Source organism: Rhipicephalus microplus, chromosome 5 (assembly GCF_043290135.1).
Source record: "Rhipicephalus microplus isolate Deutch F79 chromosome 5, USDA_Rmic, whole genome shotgun sequence".
Taxonomy (NCBI): domain Eukaryota; kingdom Metazoa; phylum Arthropoda; class Arachnida; order Ixodida; family Ixodidae; genus Rhipicephalus; species Rhipicephalus microplus.
The window spans coordinates 220,891,374-220,917,910 of NC_134704.1; the positions used below are offsets into that span (position 1 = coordinate 220,891,374).

At 48.2% G+C, this 26,537-nt stretch overlaps 1 protein-coding gene across 4 annotated transcripts in view; it reads left to right on the top strand.

The window, feature by feature from the left end:
• Positions 1 to 26,537, top strand: part of Mon1 (vacuolar fusion protein MON1 homolog) — a 476,225-nt gene that overhangs the window by 194,874 nt on the left and 254,814 nt on the right. For all 4 annotated transcript variants that reach the window (XM_075896523.1, XM_075896524.1, XM_075896525.1 and 1 more), the window contains 2 exons: positions 3,941 to 4,061; positions 13,652 to 13,927. In XM_075896523.1, the coding sequence (XP_075752638.1) occupies positions 3,941 to 4,061; positions 13,652 to 13,927 (397 nt within the window). The remainder of the gene's footprint in view (positions 1 to 3,940; positions 4,062 to 13,651; positions 13,928 to 26,537) is intronic.

Below are 26,537 nucleotides of genomic sequence, written 5' to 3' on the forward strand. Positions count from 1 at the left end.
TCACTATTTGTACTCGATGGTTTACCATGACCCCGTCAGCCCTTGAATATTCAAAGTTTTCAAAATGCCACCCAGTTTTGCTGGAAAAGGGGCCACTATACTTTATATAAATGTGTCTGTGTGAAGATATCTCTGTGCTGGCAAGGGGGAGAAGGTTTTCTCTGGGCAGTGAATTGCATGCCAGACTGCTTTCACAGGGGGGTGCAATGCATCCTTCATGTTTTCTTTCACGGGACTCCAATTTAATATCAACAAGTTATCACTACATAAGACATGCACACAATACAGGTGAAATGCAAAAAAAAACATGTTAGACAAAACTTCCTGATAAAATTCATTACCTTCCTGATAAGTTACCTGATAACTTCCTGATAAATAACTTCCTGATAAATTACCATTAAGTATCGTACAATGCCTTAAAAAACGAGACCTTGCTTTTTTTTTTTTCGCTCAATAATAGTTTTAGCGGTGCCGCCTCAGTAACAATCATGATTAATGCAACTGATCGTAATTGATAGTTATCGCTGCACCGATTACGATAGATGTGGCGATGTTAAATAGCGTGTGTCATATTGCGGTTTGAAGAACCTCGCATGGTGTCTTTCATGCAAGGCATTCGTGCATTGAGCATGAGACAGTTGCTTACGCAAGGAACAGTTCAATGTGGCCTGTAATTAATCACACACCCACCGGATGAACACGATTAACTTTATAATGCATTGAACATTGCATCATCTTTCCACCTTGTTTGTTTACTTTCGTACTGTGTCGCGTAGCAGGTTCTGTTGGACGCTTTTTACTCACACCTTGTCCGCGTTCACATCACTCATATGGGCGCACAGCACAACGCATATCACAGAGGATCACAAAGGTTCCCACGTTGTGACACCCAAGTAACACACTCACTCGCACACGCACATATGGCAACGCTGATGCCACGGGCTTTGCGGGTGATAAATCACAGATGCTCACATTCCAGAAAACACAGACCTGCCAATTCATACTTCATTTTCATCTTACTGCACACGAATGACTGCAACGACATCCGTCGAGAGTGGTCACCCTCAGGCAACATGCTTCGTGCGTCCGAGCGACTGATGAAGTAGATGCTGAGTTGCTGCTTCACGCTGCCGAACGAAGGAACACTATGAAGCTCTTCCGCTGCATTGCACTTCAAACACTGCAAAATCAGAAATGTCATCATGGAAGGATGGCCAGCGAGGATGATGCTGAGTGCGAGTCAATGAAATTGCTTCTTGACGAAGGAAAGACCGCAGGAAAACGGAATAGACGCCTCCCGGTCTCGGTGCAGCAGCATATCTTCTCTTTTCGCAAACGGCGTCATGCTGAATTTGTCATTGGTTCATCATGATTGTTACGTCACAGCAAAGAGCGGCCGCATTTGGATGCGCATAATACAAACAGATTGGCATACACTTTCCTTTTTATTTATTTATTTAGAATACTCTCAGGGCCAATGGCATTACAGAGGGGGTGGGGCAAAAATACAGAAAATGGGGAGTAGTTTAGAAAAAGGTCACAAGACAAAAAGCACAAAAAATACAGAAAAGAACTCACAACAATTCCTAAGTACATTTCGAAAAGATTACTTGTAGAGACACAAATTATAGCGGCACAAAAAAGAAAACAAAATACAAGATATGTTAACTATAAATAAAGGTCAAAATTGAGTGTATCGACAAAGATAGACACACGATATAAGTATAAATGGTGGTGCCTAGTTTAAAAGAAAAAGAAAACCTAAAGAAAAATATCACATACAGCTTCCTTAAATTGGTTAGTATCCTTTATGGTGACATCTGGAGGAAGGTGATTCCACTCATCACTTGTGTGACACAATTGAGTGAAAGAAAGAGGAGGACCTGCAAGATGGCATGCCCACTTTGTGTTGGTGATCAATGCGAGATGATATGTAATGTGGTGCCGAAAGGAGTTGGTGTCGTAAAAAGTAGTGTTGATATATTCTATGAAAGAGAGACGGGCGATTTTACGTTGTAAAGCTTGAGATGGTAAATCTAGATTAGCTTTCATTAAACTGATGCTAGCGGTTCTATTATAGTTAGATGAAATGGATCGTGTTGAATTGTTCTGAATTTTTTTTACTAACTCAATTAATTTATGCTGACTGGTTCCCATACAGAGGCTGCATGTTCTAGTTTAGGCTGGAGAGATGTTTTTTAGAGAATTGTGTGAGGGATTGTGGTGCACGTGAAAAGTTTCGTCAGAGATAGCCGAGTGATTTGTTAGCTTTGCTTGTTAGGCATGCAATGTGTGTGTTCCAGGTAAGGTCAGATGAAATGTGGACACCAAGGTTCACTATTTGTGGGATGAAACACAATCTAGAGGGGTATGTATTAGTGATATGATAGGCTAGTGAAGGGTTAGTACGCCTGGTAACGCGCATTGCCTTGCATTTGGTTATGTTTAGTTCCATCTGCCATGTGTTACACTATGCACTGATAGCGTTAAGATCAGATTGAAGAGTGGTTGCATCATTGCTAGAATTTATTTCTCTAAATATTACGTAGTAGTCATCGAAGAGATGAATATTAGATGAAACACAGGAAGGTAAGTCATTAATATGAATTCGGAATAAAAGCGGCTCCAGAACAGAGCCCTGTAGAACACCCAAGTAAACGGGTCTTGAGGGTGAGTCAAAGTTGTTAGCAGAAGCATACTGAGAATGATGGGACAAGAAGGATTCAAGCCAAATGAGAAGTTGGGGATCTATGTTAAAAGATGATGTAGTTTGTGCATTAGTAGATTATGAGGGAGTTTATCAAATGCTTTTGACGAATCAAGAAATATGCCGTCTGCAAAAGAAGAGCGATCAAGAATGGCATGCAGATGGTATGTGAATGACGTTAATTGTGTTTCGTATGAATACGATTCGGGAAATCTGTGCTGAGAGTGCGTTAAAAAGAAGTTCAACTCGAGATAGTTTGCAAGATTAGAAAACAATACATGCTCGAGAAGTTTACATGGAATGCTGGTGAGTGAAATGGGTCAGTAATTAAATGGAGAATGCTTGTTACCCTATTTATGAAGTGGAATCACCTTCCCCACCTTCCATTCGACCGGGATGGAACCCGTGTCAAGCAGTTGAAAGATTTTGGTTAGTATGATAGAACTGTAAACACTTATGCTCTTCAGAAACTTCGGGCTAATATTCTTAGCTTGTTACCGACTATAGTAATTAAACTAGCTGCAAATAGAAAAACCTGCCGTGCATAAACAGGCGTAATAAAATGCTGCTTGTCTGTTTCTGCCTGATTTATAAAAAAAAGAACTGCCTGGCGGTACTATTGGGAATGGTGCGAGTGTTTTGAAATTTCAGTTTTCACTTTGTTAGGCTGGATTGGTGGTGCCATGCAGCGGGGTTCAGTTGAACCAAGCAAGCAGGAAATTGTTCACTGGCTGCTGTTGCTGCTGTGGCTCCCACTATTACGATCTGCTCCTACTAGTGTCGGTGGTCACAAAGTAAAGGCGGGCAATCTTGGGTGCAGCAACAGTGATGCCAGAAAGACCGCTTTCAGGCGGGTGATTTTAAGTACGGCAACGCAATGTGGACCACTAGTATGTTGTTTTGTTTCAAAATAAGCTCTTACTGGCACAAAACTAGCTCTACGAGGTTTCTGTACTGCCATTTCAACAATCAAACGTGGACTTAATATTTGCCTTAAGGGCCCATTCAATACTATTGCATTAAATAGTAATGGTATGACATGTAGAATAAGAACTTCAACCAAAGTCACAGCTGGGAAAACTATCTCTCTGCCTATGTAGTACAGGTCATTTGCCAATCTAAAAGCTATTAGCAAATGTTAATATTGTTAATTGGCACAAGTAGTGGGCCAAATAACTAGACTTGTGTATGCATATTAGTGCCGTGTGGTGATGGCACAGTGCTATTGTGCAGTGGTTTCCTGCATGGCCACGTGTCGTACCTGGCCGAAGGCAGCCCTGCGTGTCTGCTGCTTCTCACTGTGGACCGTGACCTTTTCTTTCCCCTGCAGGAGTGTCGACGAAAGATTGCCGAGGTGGGCACCATTCATGTTTGGCAGGCTGTTCTAGAACATGGGGTTTTTCTGTAGTTTCGACATGTTGGTACATTGGGTTACATCACAGGCCAAGAATATTCATCTCTTGAAGCCTTCATCTTTTTGGCCTTGTCTGGAGTTGCATATACAACTGTGTCCTAGTGCATGATGCAGCCTCAGCTAATCTGACGAGGGGATGTCTAGCAGATCATTTGTGATTATCTGAAATGCAACGTAACCAAAACGTGAAAACGTGACACCTGTCTGCCTCCCCTGTTTATGCTCTGCTTTGGATGTTTGGAAAGCGGCTTTATATCCCAGCAGAGAGGCAATACACAGCAAAAAGGGCATACAATTTCGCTATAACTGCAGCCTTTCATAGTATAAAAGTTCTTTTAGGATAATTTATTAAGGTTGACCAAGTTCTGTGAATACCTTGAAAAACGTTGAATTTATAAATGGCACTTTTTGTGGCGTAAAGACCTTCTCATGGTGACACCAAAGGGCAGTATCTAGTGGAGTGCCATTCACTATTCGGCCACATTGAGAGCAATGCTCGCCATCTAATCTAAGCCAATTTATTATGCATTGGCTGTTAGCCAAATTTTAGGTTGATTTCTTTTTCACCGTGGTTGTGCCTTTCACCTCGTTGGCAGAGAAAGTTCTCATACCGCTGATTAATAACCTTTTGAAAGCAAAATTTTTTCTCGAAATGCCGGCATTGAGTGTTTTTTATTGTCCATATGAATTCTTTCTGAGAATCTAGTTCAGAGAAAAATTGCTGCAATTTTTAGGATGACCACAAGTGGCAACAAAATTGTTTGTGTTGCACATCATTCACTCATGAGTAACAGCAAGATTAATTCTGCAAAAGGCTTATGTGACTGCTAAGAGATTATGCTTTTCAATAAACATTTATGTAATTCACAGATGTACAAAATAAGTTCATGAAGTGGCATCAAATGAAAGCACGGAGGGAGAAAAGCCACTTCTTATTTAGTCAGCACCATGCTTGCTTTTTTGATGTGAGTCTTAACTTGCAGCTACTAATCATATTATGGGCTGGCACAAAATGATTCTGATGCAAACCTCAAGCGAGGATTTCTCTGAATCGTCATTTGACTTCCAGGAGAAAAACTGGCACACTTTCCATACTGCAAGTGAAATGCACGGGTGAATGCAATTAAAAAGAACTGTAAGGTTGTGTGTGTGTGCATTCAGAAAACAAAAACAAGTCAGGAATTCATAATAATACTTTATTGTATCGCTTATAAGACAGAGACAATTTTTGTTAGTCCCTAAAATAGGAAGTGCAACCACAGTGGCATCGTTTGTGTCAGTCAGCCAGCATCTGCTCGGAAGCAGGTGTATTACACAGCAGGGAACAATAAATGAGAGAATAATCAATCGGTAACCTTTAAAAAGATTTTGAACAAAAAATTCATCAGTTTTGTTAGTGCAACAACCGATAGCCAGGGCATTGCTGTAGCAAAACATTGAAAGAAAAAAAAGGGGGACAGACATCAAGGCAAGAAATAGCCATCAAGCACTCCATGAAGATTGCTAACCAGCGAAGCAGAAACATGTGGCTACAGGTGGCTGGAGAAGTCGCAGCCGAAGCCAAAGTGCCGCTTGAGAAACTCCGCCAAAAGTGGGAATCTTTCCAGCAAAGGTGAATACTCCTACGACCAGCTGCAAGCGCTGTTCTTGGAAAGTTGTCTGCTGTTCGGGTGTTAGTACGATCTGTGCCCTTCCCAGGTGAAAGTTGTAATTCAAAACTGTTACGCGTGGCTGCGAAGGTGTGAACGTCTTTGACGGTGCAGCCAATGGCACGTGTGGTGGGGTGAGACATGGGGAATAGCCTCACTAACGGCACTGCTAACGGTACAGGCTTGGGTGCAGCGTAGTAAGCAACGTAACTGACATTGCGGCCAATTGAGACCTTATTGAAACTCGGGGAGAACGTTTTTTTTTGCTTCTCTTAACCATATACAGCTCTTGCTGTAAAATTTGCATGTATTCCTGTAATGTGGCATCATATGCTGAGCAGAATAAATTATTTAAAGCAGCACTCTTTAATCTGAAAGGGGTCTGCCCTATAAATGGCTGGCACAGAAACCTAGCTAATGTTCCAGCCGCACGCAGTTGTACCGTGCACGATTTACGTCCCCTCCACGTAGCTAAAGTCATCATAGCTATGATGGGTTCAGGCGAATAAGGCAACAGGCTAGGTCAACAACAAAAAAAAAAAAAAACACTTTATTTCTACTAACGCATAAATGTCGCATAGAGGGACGAGTGTCTACACTCGTAAAGCACGCTTGGAGGATTTGTTCTAGGGAAGAAGACGCAGTAGAAGATGTTGAGTCTGTTCGACGGGGGCTGGCTACTTGCGGATACCCCCTTTCTTTCATGAACTCGGTACAGCGACAACTGCAGCGTCCGGCTCAGTCACACACCATTGCTACAAGAAAACGCGCATCGGTGCCTTACGTCCCAGACTTCAGCGAGACCCTCGCTCGGGTATTGTGCGGCTACGACCTCCAAGTGGCTCACGTTCCGACACGAAAACTTCGAGGCCGTCTTACAAATGTCAAAGATAAGTTGGACAGACATGATTATCCCGGTGTGGTGTATAAAATTCCTTGCAAAGACTGTGAATACGGATGCATTGGCGAAACGGGCAATTACAAAAGAAGGCTCCGGGAACATTTCAATGACGTCAAGAACAAGAAAGTAGCTTCCAATGCCCTCGCAGAACATGTTGCGTCTACTGGGCACGCTATCCACTGGGATAAAGCCTGCATCATTGCCACGGAAAGAAAATTGTTACCACGATTGCACATGGAATCTCTGGCCATTCAAGCTACTGCGCATATGTTGAACAGAAATATTGGGGCACTCCCCCCTGTGTACGCGCGATGTCTGCAACACGTGATGAAACATGCATAAGAAGAGCGCACTACGCCATTCGCGGTCACTGTGAACAAGGCTCCCATGTGGGGAGCCGAAATGTCTTTTTAAGTTTTGTGTATTTCACCTTGGTTGGCGTTTTTCTTATTTTGCACTATAGAGGGACGGTCTGGTCTATGGAGATAACAAAGGGTAGACTTACACCTTTCATCGGTCGCCTTGGCTTGCAGTAATTTCGGAGGTCAGTTGACCCTGTCCGTTCGCTGGTGCAAGAGACTGTGTGTCACTGTTCGCACACTTGTTTTCTCCAACCACCAATTTTCCTCTCTCCAATGAGGGTTCTTTCCTCGCCAAGGGAGGGTAACCGGTTTCGTGAGCTAAGATAGGAGAATAGCACACGCTGGCCGTGGTGTGAATGGCCCTCCGAAAAAGGCTTTATTGTCCCTGTCGACCTGTCCCCGCGACTAGTCTGCTGTGCTGCCGCAAAGGGAAAAGAAGCATGGGCACATGTTCTGTGGGCGCTCTTCTTAAGAAGGCCTTTGAACAACAGAGGCTGGAACGTGAGAATGTTTTTTTATTAATCATTGAGGAGGGCTAGTACGGTGGGTCTCAATCCATGCCCTCCTGCCCCCTGCTCACGATGCCACCGGTGCCCCCACTTGTCGCCACTGCATCCAATCTAGCCATCATTGCTGCCGTTCTTACTTGCATCATGGCCATTCACCGCCACCACTGTCGTCTTTGCCACTGTTACTGCCAATGTGGATTTGGTGCCGGTAGTACTGTGGTCCAGACCGCACTGTCGTTGAGCCCCGCCACTTGGGTCGTGGTGAAAGAGAGTACCCAGTCGGTGAAATGTCTCTTTTCAGCACTCTGGTTTCAGCCTCCAGCATGGTCTGGGCTGCCACTTTGGGCCAAGGCCCCTCCGGTCTGGCGGGCTCCGGATTTTCATTTTTGGTGTGCTGCCCCATGGTCTTGAGATATCAGAGGCCATGAGGGTGCCCGGACAACCATGGCTCGTCCAGGTGATCGCATGCTTGTGACTGTAGTGTTGAGGCAGCTGGTTCTGCCGGCTGGGCTGGCGGTTGGTCTGTGGGCCTCTCTTGCGTAAAGGCCCAGTCGTGAGAGTGATGGGGTAGCGTTGAAATGGTGTTGCTTGATTGTCAAGGGGCTTCAACGACGACATGGAGATCGTTAGTGGTGATTTGGCAAGTTGGCAAGAGGAGCGGTCTCCCCTCTGAGCCCTCTTAGTGGCACCCCTTTCCTTTATTGGGCTCCATCTGTTGGTTGAAAGTTGACACAGAAAAAAAAAAGAAAAAATTAACACACGCACAATGTGTCATGCGGGAAGCCTTGCACCTAGCGTGGGGCATACCAAATGCGGCCTGCCATGCAGAGTTTTTTCCGCCTGTTATGCAGGAAGTAACACGACTCTGGGCTTCTCACTCGTTGTCGAGGGTTCTCACCCGCCATCTGCGGCCTGAAGGAGGACTGGCCGTAGTTCTCATGCTCCTGTCATAACATGTGGAGTTTCATCTCACATACGTGCACCGTGCTGCTGCTCACTTTGCCTTTCGTGTTCGGGAGCCGACAAACAAGCAAGCAAACCTTCTCTCGCAGTCGGCACGGCCCGGACCATTTCGGTGCCAGCGAGAATGCAAACTGTTTCTGAGAACACGATGCCGCCACAACACCAGATCGCCCCACTTCGTAGTGTACCTTTCGATGCATGCAGTCGTATTGCACCTTCTACTGTGCCCTAGCTGTGCTGAGGTTATGTCGTGCTTTACGTAAAGCTTCCAATAGCTTCTCATGTATCTGCATCGCGTATTCAGCTCGTGCTGACGTCGCCACTGGCACTTGACTGCAATCGCCCCGCCGCGGTGGTCTAGTGGCTAAGGTACTCGGCTGCTGACCTGCAGGTCGCGGTATCGAACCCCGGCTGCGGCGGCTGCATTTCCGATGGAGGCGGAAATGTTGTAGGCCCGTGTGCTCAGATTTGGGCACATGTTAAAAAACCCCAGGTGGTCTAAATTTTCGGAGCCCTCCACTATGGTGTCTCTCATAATCATATGGTGGTTTTGGGATGTTAAACCCCATATATCAATCAATATCAACTTCACTGTGATCCTCAAGAACAGTCTTCATCGGATTCGGCAGTTCTCTCTAATGGGGGGGGGGGGGCTGACACTCCCCTGTAAAGTTGTTTGCGCCGCGTGGCGCACCTGTCTCAACCAAAAGCCGCAATTCGGGGGTGACAGCAGTTGGGCGATAGATGGCGTTGTGTTCGCGTTGAGCACCACTATCATGATCGTGGTTGTTACAGTGGTAGTGCCGGCGGTGACTCCTGGCGGATCGGGAGCCTTGGTGGCGGGCGAGGGTTGAGCGAGTCTTTTCTGCGCGTGGCGGTTGCCGCGAACGGTTGTCTCTCGTGGTGGGTCTGCCGTGGATGGCACCGCGGGTCGCCTGGGGTAGGCCCACGTGGTGAGTGAAGCGATGGCAACGCCGCCTTTTGTGTGCTCTTGTGTTATGTTGTTTGAATGTATGGTGATTTTGTGTAATGATGACTTAGTGTTTTGGTAACGATTGATGTATCGATTTGGCAGACGATATCATCGTTATAAATTAGTTAAATAAATGTGTATTGTTCTTTGGTTTGTACCGACCGCGTCTGCTGTGTCCTTTCACTTCAAGAGTGGGGCGTGGCGCCGCTCGCCATTTCGAGACCCCACACTCTCCAGGTTCAGAAAAGAAGCCGCATACGCAGTCAATCAGATCACAGCCGATCGCAATGCAAACCTGATTTCTGGAAGGTAGGTATCCCAGTCTCTATGTCTTTCAGAGAACGCAACAAGCATGTGCTTGATGTTGCGATTGACCCACTCCATGTAGTTCGACTGACCATCGTAGGTGGTTGTTTTCTTGTGTTTAATGCCCAACGCGGCGCAGGTGTCACCAAACACCTTCACAGTGAAATAAGATGTGCTGTCTGTAATCAACAGCTCAGGGAACCCGAATCGGGTGAAAACCTCCAACTTCTCCTAGATCACTCGAGCCGTGAGCCTCCTGAGGGGGAAAAGTTCTACCCATTTAGGGCATTGTTCCGGGACCATCAGCAAGAAGTTGTTTCTGCTGGGAGTTGTGGGTTACGATCCAACTATGTCACATGCCGCGATTTGCGATGGGTCTGGCTGTTTATCGGCTGCATGAGGCTGGGCGGTCGTCCACCTTGGGACTTAGCGCTTTGGCACACATGACATAAACGGGCATATGGAATTACGTCCCGCTTCATGCCTGGCCAGGTAGCGAGGCGACGCAACTTCGCAGAAGTCTTGGGGCTGCTCGCTTGGCCAGCAATGCACGAGTCATGAAATTAGCGAAGAAGTGCTTCTCTCGATGTGTGCGGTATCACAACCTTGAATGACTCCCTTGTGTCATTGTCAGATCAGGTGTACCTCCGCAGGGCACCAATAAGAACCCAGCAGATAAAAATCCGGCACGCTCACAGCACTACCAGCTGTTCCGAACGCTTCGCACCGACAGCAATACCAGCTGCCCCCATGTGCACGATGGCCTCACCGCCACCTGGCTCTCGAAGCCTGTCTAACACCTTTGGGCAAAACAGATCTTTCTGCTGTGCTTCTAACAGGTCTGTTCTGCTAAAAACTGTTCCTACGCTAACGACAGCCATTACGTGGTTCACGCTTCTGCCTTGAACTAATGTTTGCTCCGCTGTTTTCATTAGCGCAAGTGTTTCGCTTTCAGTTTGGTTCGGGTTAGTCTCGTGACTTGCCTCGTGTCGGACTGGAACACGTGATAATGCTTCAGCTGCGGCATTCTTCTTACCCTTGCGGTAGCACACGGTAAAGTCGTAATGCTGCTGCAGCAATGCCCAATGAGCCAGGTAGCCACTTGTTTCGTTCAAGCGTCTCAATGATGTGAGTGCCATGTGGTCAATCTCAATCACAAACGCAACTCCATCGATGTAATAGTCAAACTTATGGAGAGCGAAAACTATCGCCAGATACTCTTTTTATGTTACCGAGCAGTTTCTTTGCGAGTGCATGCTGCCACTTTGAATCTTGCAAAACACGGTCCATTAGCCTCTGATACGCAGCGAAAGCTCCTACTTAGCCAAAAGGTATCCTCATGAATTGGAAAAGCCCTCTCTGGCATGTAAAAGCTGACTTTATCTTTGTCCCACTCGTCTTCGACAAGCACTTCTATAACATTGGCAGGGGACAGGCGAGGACTTACACGGAGTGACAATGATGTAGCTCGTGTCTCCGGAGCTGCGGCAATTAGTTTTCTGTCTCCAGTGGCTTTGGTCGGCGACGCAGGGTTGACAGGGAACTGCACCGTGGTGAGGGTGAACAACGAGAAGTGGACGGTCAGTACTCGGAAGTGCGTCGGCAGTCTCGTTCGACTAGTAGCGGGTCATGTTCAGCTGGCAGTCAGTCCATGTTGAGAAGGCAGTTCTTGTTGCATGTCATATGGGCCCGGTTAGAGTAGTTGGGGTATCTCGGTGCAGCCAATGTTGCTGCAAAGTGCCGATGACAGAAGCACGCAACATGGCCTGGATACCTGCGCACGTAGCAAATTGAACTGCTGTCAACTGTGTGCCAGGGGTTTCCGTAGCACTGCTGTGTATTAGGCATCATTGGCACACACACAGGGTGAGAAGTCGACAGAGGTAACAGTCAGGGTGGGCTTGCAGCAATGGCTGCCTATGTTCAAGGTGCGGCGACAGGTGTTGTCTGAGAGGAGGACAGCAGTGCCTCAGAGACCTGATACTGTATCACCTGCTGGATGGCGGGTGTGAGACCGTAGTGGGTTCCGCTTTCCATAAATACGACAGGTACAAAAGCTGTCGAGCCACTTTCTCACGAAGAAATCGCTTCATTCCTGACATTAACGTTTTTTGCTCACCATCGAGGATCAACGCTGCGAAAGTATCATCTGTAGCCACTGGCCACTATTTCAAGACCCGTTGTTTCCGTAGCTCCTCGAAGCTCTGGCACAGGGTGGCTAGTTGAGACACGGTTTGTGGGTTTTTGGCCAGTAGCACTTGGAAGGCATCATCATCCATGCCCTTAAAGATGTGTTTAATCTTGTCTGCCTTCACCCTCGAAGGATTAAAGCACTTGCACAAGTCGAGCAGGTTATCAATGTAGTTTAGTAGGGTTGAGAGCTGGGCTAGTTGGTACGATATCAGTTTAACATATGGTGTAGTAGTGCAAATTCTTTTCTGTGTTGCTAGGGATTTGGGTTATATATGAAGCGCTGCTTTTGAAATAAAATCAGTTGTAAGTGTAGCGAGTGACGTGTTTTGTCCTCTGTCCCCGTCGAATTTGCGCTGCTACGCCATATGTTAAATCCATGTAGTTTGTGAAGCCTTTTTCCTGCAGCTGTACAGGCCCCGTAGGCCCTGTTCAGCACAGAGCTTGTGTACACAGGGACAGCGAAAGATACCGACAATTTGTTGCTTAAAAGCTAAGTAATGAATTCGGACTGGTGGTTGTTGAACTAGTAACTTGTGACTGCTTTTAGATAAAAGATAACATACTGAGATTTTGAAGGGTCCATCCCACTTGTTGCTCGTACCAATCTTTTCAAATATCAACAGTGAATCTTCGACTTCTTATTCGTCAGTGCGGTTGAAGAAAGGTAAATCGTGCACGCATAGTGCAATGGCCACGATGGCCATCGTAGACTGAATCTGGGTCGTGCCTTCTGGCTGAGCCTTCTGATCAGCCATTTTTAACAAAGTGGGCAGTCTACTGTTGCGGAGTTCCAGTTTGAATATCCTGCACCTTCAAAACTCTGAAACGGGATTTATTGGTGCAAGTGTTGAGAGCGGGTGGTGACCACCGGCACAAATGTCACAGGGCAGATCACAGCAGCTCGCGCTCGGCTCACCAGGCTAATTTGGTGGCCCACTACGGCATATCATTATTCTTCCTCCTTGCAGCAGGGTTAACCCTTCTTGAGCCTTTTTCTGTAGACGCGTTTAAACTTTCATGCCTATGTATGATAAAGTGAGCTAATGCAGCTCCTTAGTGATCTCGGGGCTTTTGCTGACCAGTTCTCTCTCTTGTGGCGAGGATGTCCTGCATGAGACAAGTAATTATGGGAATGCAAGATACTCACAGAGTAAAAGAGTATCCAAGATAGTATTTCAGATAGTGCATCTATGTTATATGCTACACAGCGGCAGTTTTGGGAAAGGCCGGCGACATGTTACAAGCCACAGAAATACAAACAGTTGGTTTTAAAGCAATTGTCATTGCTGGGAGGAAGTTTTTGCAAGCATTTTCTTTTGTGTCGTAATGCAGCTTTCTAATTGGGCTGCGATAAGCAATGCTTTCTTTGCCCTACAACAAAAATTGTTCTCTCACAGATCAGTGCAACTAGGGCTTTTTTCTGGTCGTGCATTTTGCATCAAAACTTCGTCACCAAATGGGCGGAGCTTTAGTGCTAAACAGTCAGTGTTTTTGCTACTGTGGAAATGTTGTAGGCCCGTGTGCTGAGATTTGGGTGCACGTTAAAAAACCCCAGGTGGTCGAATTTTCCAGAGCCCTCCACTACGACGTCTCATAATCATATCGTGGTTTTAGGACTTAAACCCCACAAATCAATCATTGTTTTTGCTACTGGGATAATATGTGTGAATGCAGAGCCTTCAGCGCAAGGGCTCCCTGGAGGCGCTGCAGGAGGCGACCGTCAGTGGTGGGTACAGTGTGCGTGAGGCTGGCGTGCCTGAGCTCTATCACTTCCTCTACAAGAGCAAGAGCGGCGCACAGCTGAGCAGCCCCCGGCTGGAGGCCCCCTACTCCCAGCAGCCCCAGCAGCTGCTGGCCCTGTACCGGCTGCTGCACCACCGCATGTACCAGCCGGCCTGCCCGCTCAAGATACTCTTCTGCTCCACGGGCCGGGAGACCCTCATGGGATGGGTGCGTACTTTGATGCATGTGCTTACAGGCTTCTTTTTATTGTGATAGCAACACTCTCGGATGATTTTTGCAATCGCCGTCATGTCCCGGATATGTATATGTACGTGTTTATATGTATGTATATATATATATATATATATATATATATATATATATATATATATATATATATATATATATATATATATATATATATATATATATATATATATATAGGCAAAAAAGGGGCGACGAAACTTTCGTGGAAGCGTCTTTACTAAACGTTTTCAGCTGGTGGACCAGCCTTCGTCAGAGTAACCAGCCTTCGTCACTCTGACGAAGGCTGGTCCACCAGCTGAAAACGTTTAGTAAAGACGCTTCCACGAAAGTTTCGTCGCCCCTTTTTTGCCTACAATACGTCGGGTCCAGCGTGAATGACGTTCAAAGCACCTGGTATATATATATATATATATATATATATATATATATATATATAAACAGCACAAAATAAAATAAACTGGGGATTTGAACCGGTGACTCATTTCTTCAGCACGCTGCCTTAACCAGCTAGGCCACTCCGCCCATGCTGTTCATTTCACTGACGGGGGGCAATGCCACGTTTTCAGAGGGGGGGCAATGCCACGTTCCATTTCCCAAGTTTTTGTTATCGTCCCAAAGCACCACACGATTCTCAGCGCAAACCACGCCTGCAGTTTTCTAGAAGGTTCCGGACTGTAGTAGATCATTTCGATAAGATCACGCCTACTGTGCGAACGGTACAGATTGTTCTGGAACCTACACCACCGCCAGCGATAACGCTAGAACATTCGACGGCAAGAGTATAAATGCCGACGCGCTTCGCCGCTTGTCAGTAGTTGTTGATCGAAGGCCGACGCTGCGTTCGCCGCTATCAGTCCGAGACTGCTATTTGTGCGAGACTGCTACTGTAATTAGACTTTCTCTTTACCGGGCACAGGTTCGCCCAAATAAACAGTTAAATCCCAACACGAAGTCTCCTGTCTTCAGCCACGTCACGACCCCGTGACATCTGGTGGAGGTGCTGCTTCGTTCATGTACCGGACGCCCCCGTCAAGCCGTGAACCCAGCCCCCGTCGCGGAGAAGACACCGACGCCAACCAAGAGCAGCGAACGAGCCGCCGACAGCAAGGTCTCCCACCGGAGTACGGCCTTCTACAAGACAAGGCGCGGAAGACCAAGACCATGACCTCGACTGCAGCGACAATGACAACCGTAGCGTCCCAGCCCGCGATCGTCATTCATCAACCCAGGGAACCACCAACGTTCCATGGCTCATCGTTTGAAGACCTGGAATCCTGGCTAGAAACATACGAACGTGTGGCCGCCCTCAACCACTGGGACAACGAAGAAAAGCTCCGTCGTGTGTACTTCTACCTGGAAGACACCGCAAGGACCTGGCTAGAGAATCGGGAGTCCACGCTCCGAACGTGGGATGTCTTCTGCGGCGCATTTCTGCAAACGTTCGCGAGCGTCGCTCGCAAAGAGAGGGCCGCTGCTCTACTCGAGACCCGGGTTCAGCTGCCAAATGAAAAGGTTAGAATTTTCACAGAGGAGATGACCCGCCTATTCCGTCACGCTGACCCAGACATGCCTGAGGAAAAGAAAGTTCGTTTCCTCATGCGAGGGGTCAAACAGGAGCTCTTCGCGGGACTAATGAGGAATCCACCGAACACCGTCCAAGAATTTGTATCCGAGGCGACCACCATCGAAAAAACGCTGGACATGCGCACCAGACAGTATAATCGTCGCCTGACTCCAGAATGCGCTGCTGCTCAAGCCAGTGACTCCGACGACCTGCGTGAAACGATCCGAGCGATCGTGCGGGAAGAGCTGCGCAAACTGTTGCCTTCGGCGCAGCCTCAAGTGGATTCGATCACCGACATTGTGCGAGAAGAAGTCCGGCAATCGCTTCGAATTCCCGAAACACCACCGCCCGAGCAAGAAACTATGAGCTACGCCACTGCAGTGCGCCACAACGCTCCTCCCCGTCCACGCCAAAACGCCGCCCCGTCGCACTTCCGTCGCCAGACGCCACCGACGCCACCACCCCCACCGACGTCCTACCGTTCCCCAGCGGGCCAACGCAGTGCACCGAGGAAGACTGACGTCTGGCGCACCCCTGACCATCGCCCACTCTGCTACCACTGCGGCGAGGCCGGACACACATACCGCCGTTGCCAGTACCGACAGATGGGCCTGCGTGGCTTCGCCGTCAATGCACCGCGTCCACAGCCAGGAGAACGACCACGTGACATCGCCGACTACCTGACAGGAACTCGGTGGACACCACGAAGCCCTTCGCGTTCGCCGTCGCCCAGCCGCCGCACGTCACCGCACCACCGGCAGTACTCTGGCCCAACGCGGGGCCGGTCTCCTAGCCCGTATCCGGGAAACTAAGGGCAGCAACCGGTGGAGGTGCGGTTGCTGTGCGACGAACTACCGAAGATCCTCCGACGACGACGACGCCGCGACGGAGCTTTCCGAACACAACGCCAACCAGGCAAAGCCCTGACGGCGAAAGCTCACTCACCGAAGGTGGCCTGACGACGCAACATGGAAGCAGCGGAACAAGCCGACGCAGCCGTGACCCGACGCCACGCCCTAACTGTAATGCGAGACGGCGAACTAGCGACCTCGACGTTATTATCGACGGCCACAGTGTGACCGCTCTCGTCGATACTGGAGCCGACTATTCTGTCATCAGTGGGTCGTTCGCCGCAAAGTTAAAGAAAGTTAGGACAGCTTGGAAAGGCCCTGAAATCCGCACAGCCGGAGGCCATCTCGTAACGCCTGCAGGAATCTGCACAGCGAGAGTCACCATTAACGGCCGTATTTATCCTACAGACTTCGTAGTCCTACAGCGTTGCTCGAGAGATGTCATCCTTGGCATGGACTTCTTATGCCTCCATGGTGCTGTCATCAACCTAAAAACAAAGTCGATAACGTTATCCACAGAAGAAGCACTACCGCCGCCCACGCCGTCAGAACACCATGCCTTGAATGTGCTGGAAGAACAAGTCACCATTCCGCCTCGCTCAAGCGTCATTATTTCAGTCGGCGCTCCTAAATCACCTGACTTGGAAGGCGTCGTTGAAGGCAGTCAGCATCTGTTGGTCACCCGAAATATTTGCGTCGCAAGAGGAATTGCAGAGCTGCGGGGAGGCAAAGCAACGGTTATGCTCACGAATTTCAGCAATGAGTACAAACATGTGAACAAAGGAACAACGGTCGCATACATCGAAGAAATTGTCGAAGCCACCAGTGCTTTCGCCCTCACCGATTCTGCGGAACCTGCTCAGAGGAACCAAGCCCCTCCCATAGCTTTCGACGTCAATCCCAGACTTCCGAACGATAAGCAAGAACAGCTCAAGGCCCTGCTCCTGCAATACGAAGATTGCTTTTCGTCGTCATCGAAAATTCGGCAGACCCCAATCACGAAACATCGCATCATAACCGAAGAAAATGCCAGACCACTCCGTCAGAGTCCGTACAGGGTTTCGACGCGAGAACGTGAGGCCATGAAGAGACAAGTTGATGAAATGCTGCGGGATGACATTATCCAGCCGTCCAAGATTCCATGGGCATCCCCCGTGGTGTTAGTGAAGAAAAAGGATGGGACCCTACATTTCTGCGTCGATTATCGCCGCTTGAACAAAATCACAAGAAAGGACGTGTATCCTCTCCCACGAATAGACGACGCACTTGATCGGCTCCATAACGCCAAGTACTTTTCGTCAATGGACCTCAAGACTGGCTATTGGCAAATCGAAGTCGACGAAAGAGACCGAGAGAAGACGGCGTTTATAACACCGGACGGCCTCTTCGAGTTTAAGGTGATGCCCTTCGGCCTTTGCTCAGCGCCTGCAACTTTTCAACGCGTTATGGATACAGTACTAGCAGGATTAAAGTGGCAGACTTGCCTTGTTTACTTGGACGACGTCGTCGTGTTTTCCTCGAGTTTCGACGAGCATCTTCGGCGCCTTGAAGCTGTACTTCAAGCCATCAAGACTTCCGGACTCACACTGAAGCCAGAAAAGTGCAGATTTGCGTATGAGGAGCTCTTGTTTCTGGGGCACGTTATCAGCAAGTCTGGAGTTCATCCCGATCCACGAAAAACAGCCGCCATCGCCGACTTCCCGCCGCCCACTGACAAGAAAGCCGTGCGCCGATTTCTGGGCCTGTGTGCCTATTATAGGCGGTTCGTGAAAAACTTCGCCCGCATCGCCGATCCTCTCACTAACCTTACCAAGGCCGACATGGAGTTTAAGTGGGAAACGCCGCAGGAACACGCTTTCCAGGAGCTTAAGCATCGCCTCCAGACGCCCCCGTTACTTGCCCACTTCGACGAATTCGCCGAGACAGAAATACATACTGACGCAAGCAGCGTAGGTCTTGGCGCCGTTCTTGTGCAGAGGGCTGACGGACTTGAAAGGGTTATTAGTTACGCCAGCCGATCGCTATCCAAAGCAGAAGCAAATTATTCCACAACAGAAAAGGAGTGCCTCGCCATCATCTGGGCTACGTCGAAATTTCGCCCCTACCTCTACGGCAGACCCTTCAAAGTTGTGAGCGACCACCACGCATTGTGTTGGCTAGCCACCTTGAAGGACCCTTCAGGTCGCCTCGCACGATGGAGCCTGAGACTTCAAGAATATGACATTACTGTCATTTACAAGTCCGGCAAAAAACACTCCGACGCCGACTGTCTCTCTCGTGCGCCTGTCGACCAGGATGACGACTACTTCTTAGGAACGATAACTACCGACGACTTCGCTGAAAGACAGAGGGCCGACCCGGAACTTAAGGCCCTAATAGAATACCTCGAAGGCAGGACCGCCGAAGTCCCGAAGGTATTCAAGCGAGCACTTGCGTCGTTCTTTCTACGAAACGGTCTTCTACAAAAGAAAAACTTTTCAGCGCTTCGAGCTAAGTACCTCCTTGTGGTGCCTTCAGCTCTGCGACCAGAACTCCTGCAGGCCCTGCACGACGATCCGACGGCAGGGCACCTCGGTGTTTCTCGCACGCTCGCGAGGATACAAGAAAGGTACTACTGGCCACGTCTTACCACCGACGTCACTCGTTATGTGAGAACATGCCGGGACTGTCAGCGACGCAAGACACCGCCGACAAGGCCAGCGGGATTTCTGCAGCCAATTGATCCACCTTGCCGACCTTTCCAGCAGATCGGTATGGACCTACTGGGGCCGTTCCCGACGTCGGCTTTCGGAAACAAGTGGATCGTGGTAGCTACCGACTACCTCACCCGCTACGCCGAGACAAAAGCCCTGCCAAAAGGCAGTGCATCCGAGGTAGCTAAGTTCTTCGTCGAAAATATCGTCCTACGTCACGGCGCCCCAGAGGTCTTTATCACCGACAGAGGAACGGCATTCACTGCCGACTTAACTCAAGCGATCTTGGCATACAGCCAAACAAACCACCGCCGGACGACAGCGTACCACCCACAGACCAACGGCCTCACCGAGCGGCTTAACAAGACGATCGCCGACATGCTGTCAATGTACGTCGATGTCGAACACAAGGCGTGGGACGCCATTCTTCCGTATGTGACCTTCGCATACAACACGGCGGTGCAGGAGACGACGCAGATATCTCCATACAAATTGGTCTACGGAAGGAGCCCGGCAACGACGCTCGATGCCATGTTACCCAACGTCACCGACGAAGAAAACCTCGATGTGAGCGAGTACCTTCAACGCGCCGAAGAAGCCCAACAACTTGCGCGTCTCCGTATCAAGAATCAACAGACGACCGACAGCCACCGTTACAACCTTCGACGACGTTTCGTGCAATACCAGCCCGGTGAACGTGTTTGGGTGTGGACGCCGATACGCCGACGTGGACTAAGTGAAAAGCTTCTGCGACGGTACTTCGGACTGTACAAGGTGGTGCGACGTCTCGGCCCACTTGATTACGAGGTTGTCCCCGACGGCATCACGAACTCTCAACGACGCCGATCGCGACCTGAAGTCGTCCATGTCGCGCGCCTCAAGCCGTTTCATGCGCGTTAACCAGTTTTTTTGTATTATTGTTGTATCGTAATTTATTCATTGTACTTTCTTGCATTATTATTGTACTTTCATCTTTAGTTAAAGCATCGGGACGATGCCTTTTTTTTCAGAGGGGGGCAATGCCACGTTCCATTTCCCAAGTTTTTGTTATCGTCCCAAAGCACCACACGATTCTCAGCGCAAACCACGCCTGCAGTTTTCTAGAAGGTTCCGGACTGTAGTAGATCATTTCGATAAGATCACGCCTACTGTGCGAACGGTACAGATTGTTCTGAAACCTACACCACCGCCAGCGATAACGCTAGAACATTCGACGGCAAGAGTATAAATGCCGACGCGCTTCGCCGCTTGTCAGTAGTTGTTGATCGAAGGCTGACGCTGCGTTCGCCGCTATCAGTCCGAGACTGCTATTTGTGCGAGACTGCTACTGTAATTAGACTTTCTCTTTACCGGGCACAGGTTCGCCCAAATAAACAGTTAAATCCCAACACAAAGTCTCCTGTCTTCAGCCACGTCACGACCCCGTGACACTATGTATATACACCATGTACAAGTTACTGTCAATGGACTTGAAAAGAGCATTCTTGAACAAAACATGTACATTGTTCGGACAAGTCATATATGCGTTCCCTAAACATTGATCTGTCTGATGGCTTGTTCACTGATGGTGGGTTCACTGAAGGTGGGTTTACGGAAGGTGGGTTCACTGAAGGTTAGTTCACTGAAGGTGGGTTCACATAAGCACATGCAGTTGCATGAAAGGGGCATTCCAAAAGGACTCTGGCTCCACTTTCACTCTGAAGCAACAGAAAAAATTGCTCGCATCAAGTCCAGGACTATTTGGGAAGTTGCTGGTTCTGCCATAGTTGCGAATCAGGTTCCCATCGAAATGCGCACCGCTACTTACACTTTGGACTAAAAAACTCTACTCGCTGTCCCGCATGAGTTGTGGTGACATTTGTTTCGCGAGTAATAGAGAGGCACGAGGCGGATGCCAAACATGGAAGTGCGGCGACGGTGCGCAGGCCACGTATACACAAGAGATTAATCGGGAAATGGCTTGTGGCACACGACCCGGGGTGTGAGAAAAAATTTCAGAGGGTGAGCTGGCACTGTGCGTTGGCACGCCAAGCTGTGAAGACGTGGGGAATGTGCATTTCTACAGGAGCAGCATAACCGCCCGGTTTTGAGGATGTCGGCGTGAGAGGCCCGGGGAGTATGTGGGAAATGATGTTGATCTATGTTTCTGCAGACCACTGCGACTGGGACACCACGTTCTCCTGGCCCGAGAAGGGCTCATAGTTTCTTGAGTTTTTCAGAAAGACCGGTACAATCGCCATCACTGGGATGTTTGGTATACACCCGGTTCACTAGTGCGCTTGTGGACTTCATTTCGTCGCATCGGCCTCTCTGAAAAGTTCTCAGTTCGCTATGATGGACCATACAAAGTCCTGTTCCAGGTCACTGACCTAACATACCAGCAGCGAGTCGTCGATTTAGCACACTGAACGCCACCACGATCTACCGTATATACTCGTGTAAGGGCCGCACTTTTTTTTCGAAAATTTTGCTAGGTGCGGCCCTTACACGAATCAGGCCGATTTAGTACAGGCAGTACAGGCCAAAGGTCTGTACTGTTTATGCAACAGTAGCAGAGTGCAAGAGTCACAAATGACATGCCAGAAATGTTTTTATTCGGATTCCATTTCGCTGTCCTCGTTCTCGGAGGAGCTCGCCTCGGCGTCCGCGTCTTCCCAGAGACGGTCATCTTCGGTGCCGTTCATGGAGTTCGAAATTCCCGTTACCTTGAAGCTTTTAGCAACTACTTCTACTGACATGGCACGCCACGCATTCAAAATCCATTCACACACCTGTTGGAGCGACGCCCGCTTCAGCCGTCCTGTAGGGGTCTTCTCGTGGACGCCTCCAGCCATCCATTCAGAGTAACATCGGCGAAATTCCACTTTGAATGGTCTGTTGACGCATACGTCGAGCGGCTGCAGCACACTCGTCAGGCCACCGGGAATGACGGCCAAGTCCGTACGAGTTGCGGCAACTCGGTTCTTGACGCGGTCGGTCAAGTGGCCCCTAAAGCTGTCCAAAACAAGGAGGGCTTTCCGTTGTAACAGCCCTCCAGGTCTGTTTGCCCAGACGGTCTTAATCCAGTCAACGACCAGTTCCTCGGACATCCAGCCCTTCTCTTGCGCACGTACGACGATTCCCTGAGGGAACTTCTCTTTTGGGAGAGTCTTCCTTTTAAATACGACGTACGGCGGAAGCCTCCTGCCGTCTGCCGTGATGCACAACATCACAGTGCACCTTTGGCGTTCTGCACCAGTCGTGCGCACAGACACACTTTTCGCACCTTTTAAATCCACTGTGGTGCTTTCCGGTGCATCGAACCACACAGGTGTCTGGTCCGCATTCCCAATTTGGGACAGGTCGTATTCATGCTCCCTCCTGAGAGCATTCACGAAGCGATGAAACTTAATGACGTGGTCTTCGTACTCGCGCGGCAGTTTTTGGCAAATCGTCGTTCGGCGCCGAATAGAAAGCTGGTTACGGTTCATAAACCGCGTAGCCCAGCCCCGACTTGCCTTGAATTGTGCCGGGGGTATTTCCATGTGGCGAGCGATGCTGAGGGCTTTGACGCGTATCATGTCAGTCGATACGGCGTAGCCGTCCCTTCGTGTGTCGACGACGTAGTTGACGAGCTCGCTTTCGAGTTGCGGGTACTTGCACTTTTTCCCGCGAAACGCCTTTCGGCTCCTGTTAGTAGCGGCGAGGGCATCTTTCTGATTCATCCAGTAACGCACGCGCTTCTCATCGACGTCGTACTTTCGTCCAGCTTCCCGCTTCCCGTGCTCCTCGGCATAGTCAATCACTTGCAGCTTAAATGCTGCAGTGAATGATCTCAGATGCCGGCCCATCGTCCGTCACGTGCGCTGGCTTCTGCAGGGTTCACTACAACCAACAAAGTGACACCGACGACACCGATCTGAAGTCGCGCTGCCAACGTATCGACACGATGCTAGGAACGATGCCAACAAAGAGGCCGCACAAGGCAAATATGGCGGCGCGCTGTCAACAGCGTGGTCGGCGCGTCGGCAGAAGTAGAATAAAAGCGGAAAAGCGTGCAGCGCCATCTGGCTGTAAATGAACTAACTACACTTTTCTGGCGGGACATTTTGAACTTTTGTTTTTTTTTTTTTTCGAAATATCCGCTTTCAAAGTTGGGGTGCGGCCCTTACACGAGGGCGGCCCTTACACGAGTATATACGGTACTGTTGTGCATCTCATAAGACTGAAGCCGTATGTACGACCGAACACTCCAATTCCGAGACAAACGCTGGGTCGGCGCTTTTACGCTGCCGAGTAGTTGTCACAAGGCAGTTGTGAGTTTAGAGCATAAAGCGGTAGAGCGTCCCAATCTAGGGAAGACAACTACGAAGAATGAGTAGAGATTGGTTACAGCCCGCCAACCACTACCTATGCCTGTAAATGTCATATATGTTTTCTTGTCGTTTGCTGTCGTCTTCTCATGTAGCTTGGCGTAATGCAGGCAAAGCCGCGAATAGCATAGCCATCTGTAGCATGGAGGACTCTTCTTCATCTTGTTCTTCGAGTGCTTAGGTGATGATATCAAGTACAGAGCACTTTGGGGGCCTGGTTTGCCATGTGCTGTCGTATCGTGTCCCACTGTGGCTTGGTGTGTGTGCTGCCCTGCAAGCTAGTGTACACCTCTTGTTGGCACAAGATGCGTCTTGTTTGCTAAATGTGCACTCCATATGTCATAGCCCGGGGTCACACCCCACTTTGTTCACTACTTCATATGGCCCTGTTGGTAGATATCAAAGGTCCGGCTCATGTATCGCCACTTCTCAGTGGCACCTAGTGGATGACAAATGTTGGTGGCCACTCTCCTGGCTGAGGCATCCATCTTTATTTATGTGAGCTGCATGATATAGGCCCCATTTTTGGCAAAACTAGCAGAGTCTATTGCTGTGCAGTTATCCAGGCGCACCAGGTGAACTCAACCTCGCAGTCCGCTCGTAGATTGACATCTCAAGGAAAATCAGTCGAGTACATGGGATCACCAGCTCTCCGTTTCATCCTGGTCTGTGGTCTGATTGTGTCCGTGAACTTAGCTTGTACTTGCGCGGCACATATAAGAAAAGGAAAAGACGGCACACACTTCAAGAAATGTAGGCACTAATTTTCCAACTGCCCTTCACATCTATCTTATACATGCGTAAAAACGCAACTCATCTTGCACGTGGTCGCATTCCAAGACAATTCTTTATCTGTCTGTTAACTCTTCCACCAATAATACTTCATATTTCAGAGTTCATTGCTTGGCATGTGCTTATCTGCGTTGTATAAACACACATTTTGAATGCCACAGAGCCTAAGCACTCTTACATTTGTGATAGGCATCTCACATATTTCTATTATGCATATTCATCAGACTAAGTGGATTGCAGTGTTCTGGGCAAAAACTCAAGGCTTTCTGGACATAGACTAGACAATCCCCACTGAGAGAAGACAAGACAGAATGCTATTCTTGGTCTCATCTTCTCTCTGTGCCCTTTGCATATTTTTTTATTCCAGGAAGCATACGACAATTTATGCAGCAACAAGTTGTGGATGGCAAGCTGCAGCAGCAAAATGAGTACTATAGTTTTTTTACTTACAGGTTACTGCTAGCCTGGGTGCCAGGCTTTGAGCAGGTGTGGGCAATACAAAAGAAGAAAACAGGATAACATACAAGCATAACAATACACTTCTAAGGGTACACTTTGAACCGGAAAAAAAAAAACGGAACCGGAATATACTGTACAAGTGCAATCGGTAGGATAACAACTACTATTGAAGACTAAATCATGCCGAATTCAACAGGGCACGAAGAAAGGATGAGACATCGGAACATTGTACAACATTAGCAGGTAACAGATTCCACTCATGGCACGTACGGGGAAAAATGGAGTTTTTGAAGACGTTTGTTTTACACGAAAATTCAGCGACTTTCATTGGGCGATTGGATCGTGTTGGGCGGCAAATGCTTGGTCGGATGTATGCTTCCTTGTCAATTTGAAGTCTATCGTTATACATCAAATAAAAAAATTTTAGCCGATCATGATAACGTCTTACCGCAAGGCTTTCCAAACCGGCCCTGCGGAGAAGACTCGTAGGAGACGTTTTCCAGTTGTATGAACTGTAAACAAATCGCGCGGCTTTTCTTTGTATGCTCTCAAGCTTATTGGTATTAACTAGAGTGTATGGGTCCCAGATAATTGAAGCATATTCTAATAGTGGTCTGATGTAAGTTTTGTAAGCTAGCAGTTTGGTATCTTGAAAAGCTTTCGGTAACATTCTCCTTAAGTATCCCAGTTTTCGCATTGCCTTTTTCTGAATGTACGTGACGTGCTCGTTCCATTTCAGATCGTATGTGATTAAAACTCCTAAATATTTGAAGCATGATACTTCAGCTAGACTATGATTGTTTATTTGGTACGTGTGCTTCAACGGGGCCTTTTTGCGTGTAATGGTCATTGAAACAGTTTTTTTGTAATTAAGAGTCATCTGCCACCTAGTACACCATGTTTGTATTTTTTCAAGTGACGCGTTTAAGACGGCCTGATCGTTATGGTTGCAGATTTCATTGTAAAAAACGCAGTCATCTGTGAAAAGTTTAATTTTTACCGGTATGTCATGTACAATATCGTTAATAAAAACGAGAAAGAAAAGTGGCCCGAGAACAGAGCCCTGTGAGACGCCCGAAAGTACTGGCGAGGCCACAGAACATGCGCCGTTAACGGCTACGCTCTGTTGCCTGTAGGAAAGGTATGATTTAATTCATGCCACTAAAGTTTCATTTTTCAAAATGGCCGTCAATTTACTCAGCAATTTTGAGTGCGACACACGGTCAAATGCCTTCTCAAAATCTAAGAATATGACGTACACTTGCCCCCGTTTGTCCAGTGTTGCAGTGAAGTCGTGAACCGTTTCCAGAAGCTGAGTTACATTGGACCGTCCCCGGCAGAAGCCATGCTGTCGGGCGTCCACAATGCAATTGCTCTCAAGAAATTGTGAAATGTGCTTAAATATGATATGTTCGAGCGTTTTGACACATGTTGAGAGAATTGAAATCGGTCTGTATGACGATAAGTGAGAACGGTTTTCGTTACCTTTCGGTATTGGAGTGATTTTAGCATACACCCAATCCTCGGGAAGTTCAGAGCACTCGAGAAATTTGTTAAATAGTAAACACAAGTACTTCGCGCACCATTCAGCACATCTCACAAGAAAAGCGTTGGGTATGCCATCAACACCTGGGGATTTTTTAAAATTTAGATGGAGCAGAAGGGAAAAGACACCTTCTTCATTGACACACACGTCACTGATAGGAGGCACTTCAATGAAAGAAGGAAATTGCAAGATGTTTCCATCGTCATCAGTAAACACTGAACAGAAATACCGGTTCAAAGCATCTGCAACATCTAGGCCGTCGTAAACAGGCTCATCGTCTACGTAAAGGCTGATAATAGTGTTCTTTTTCGGTG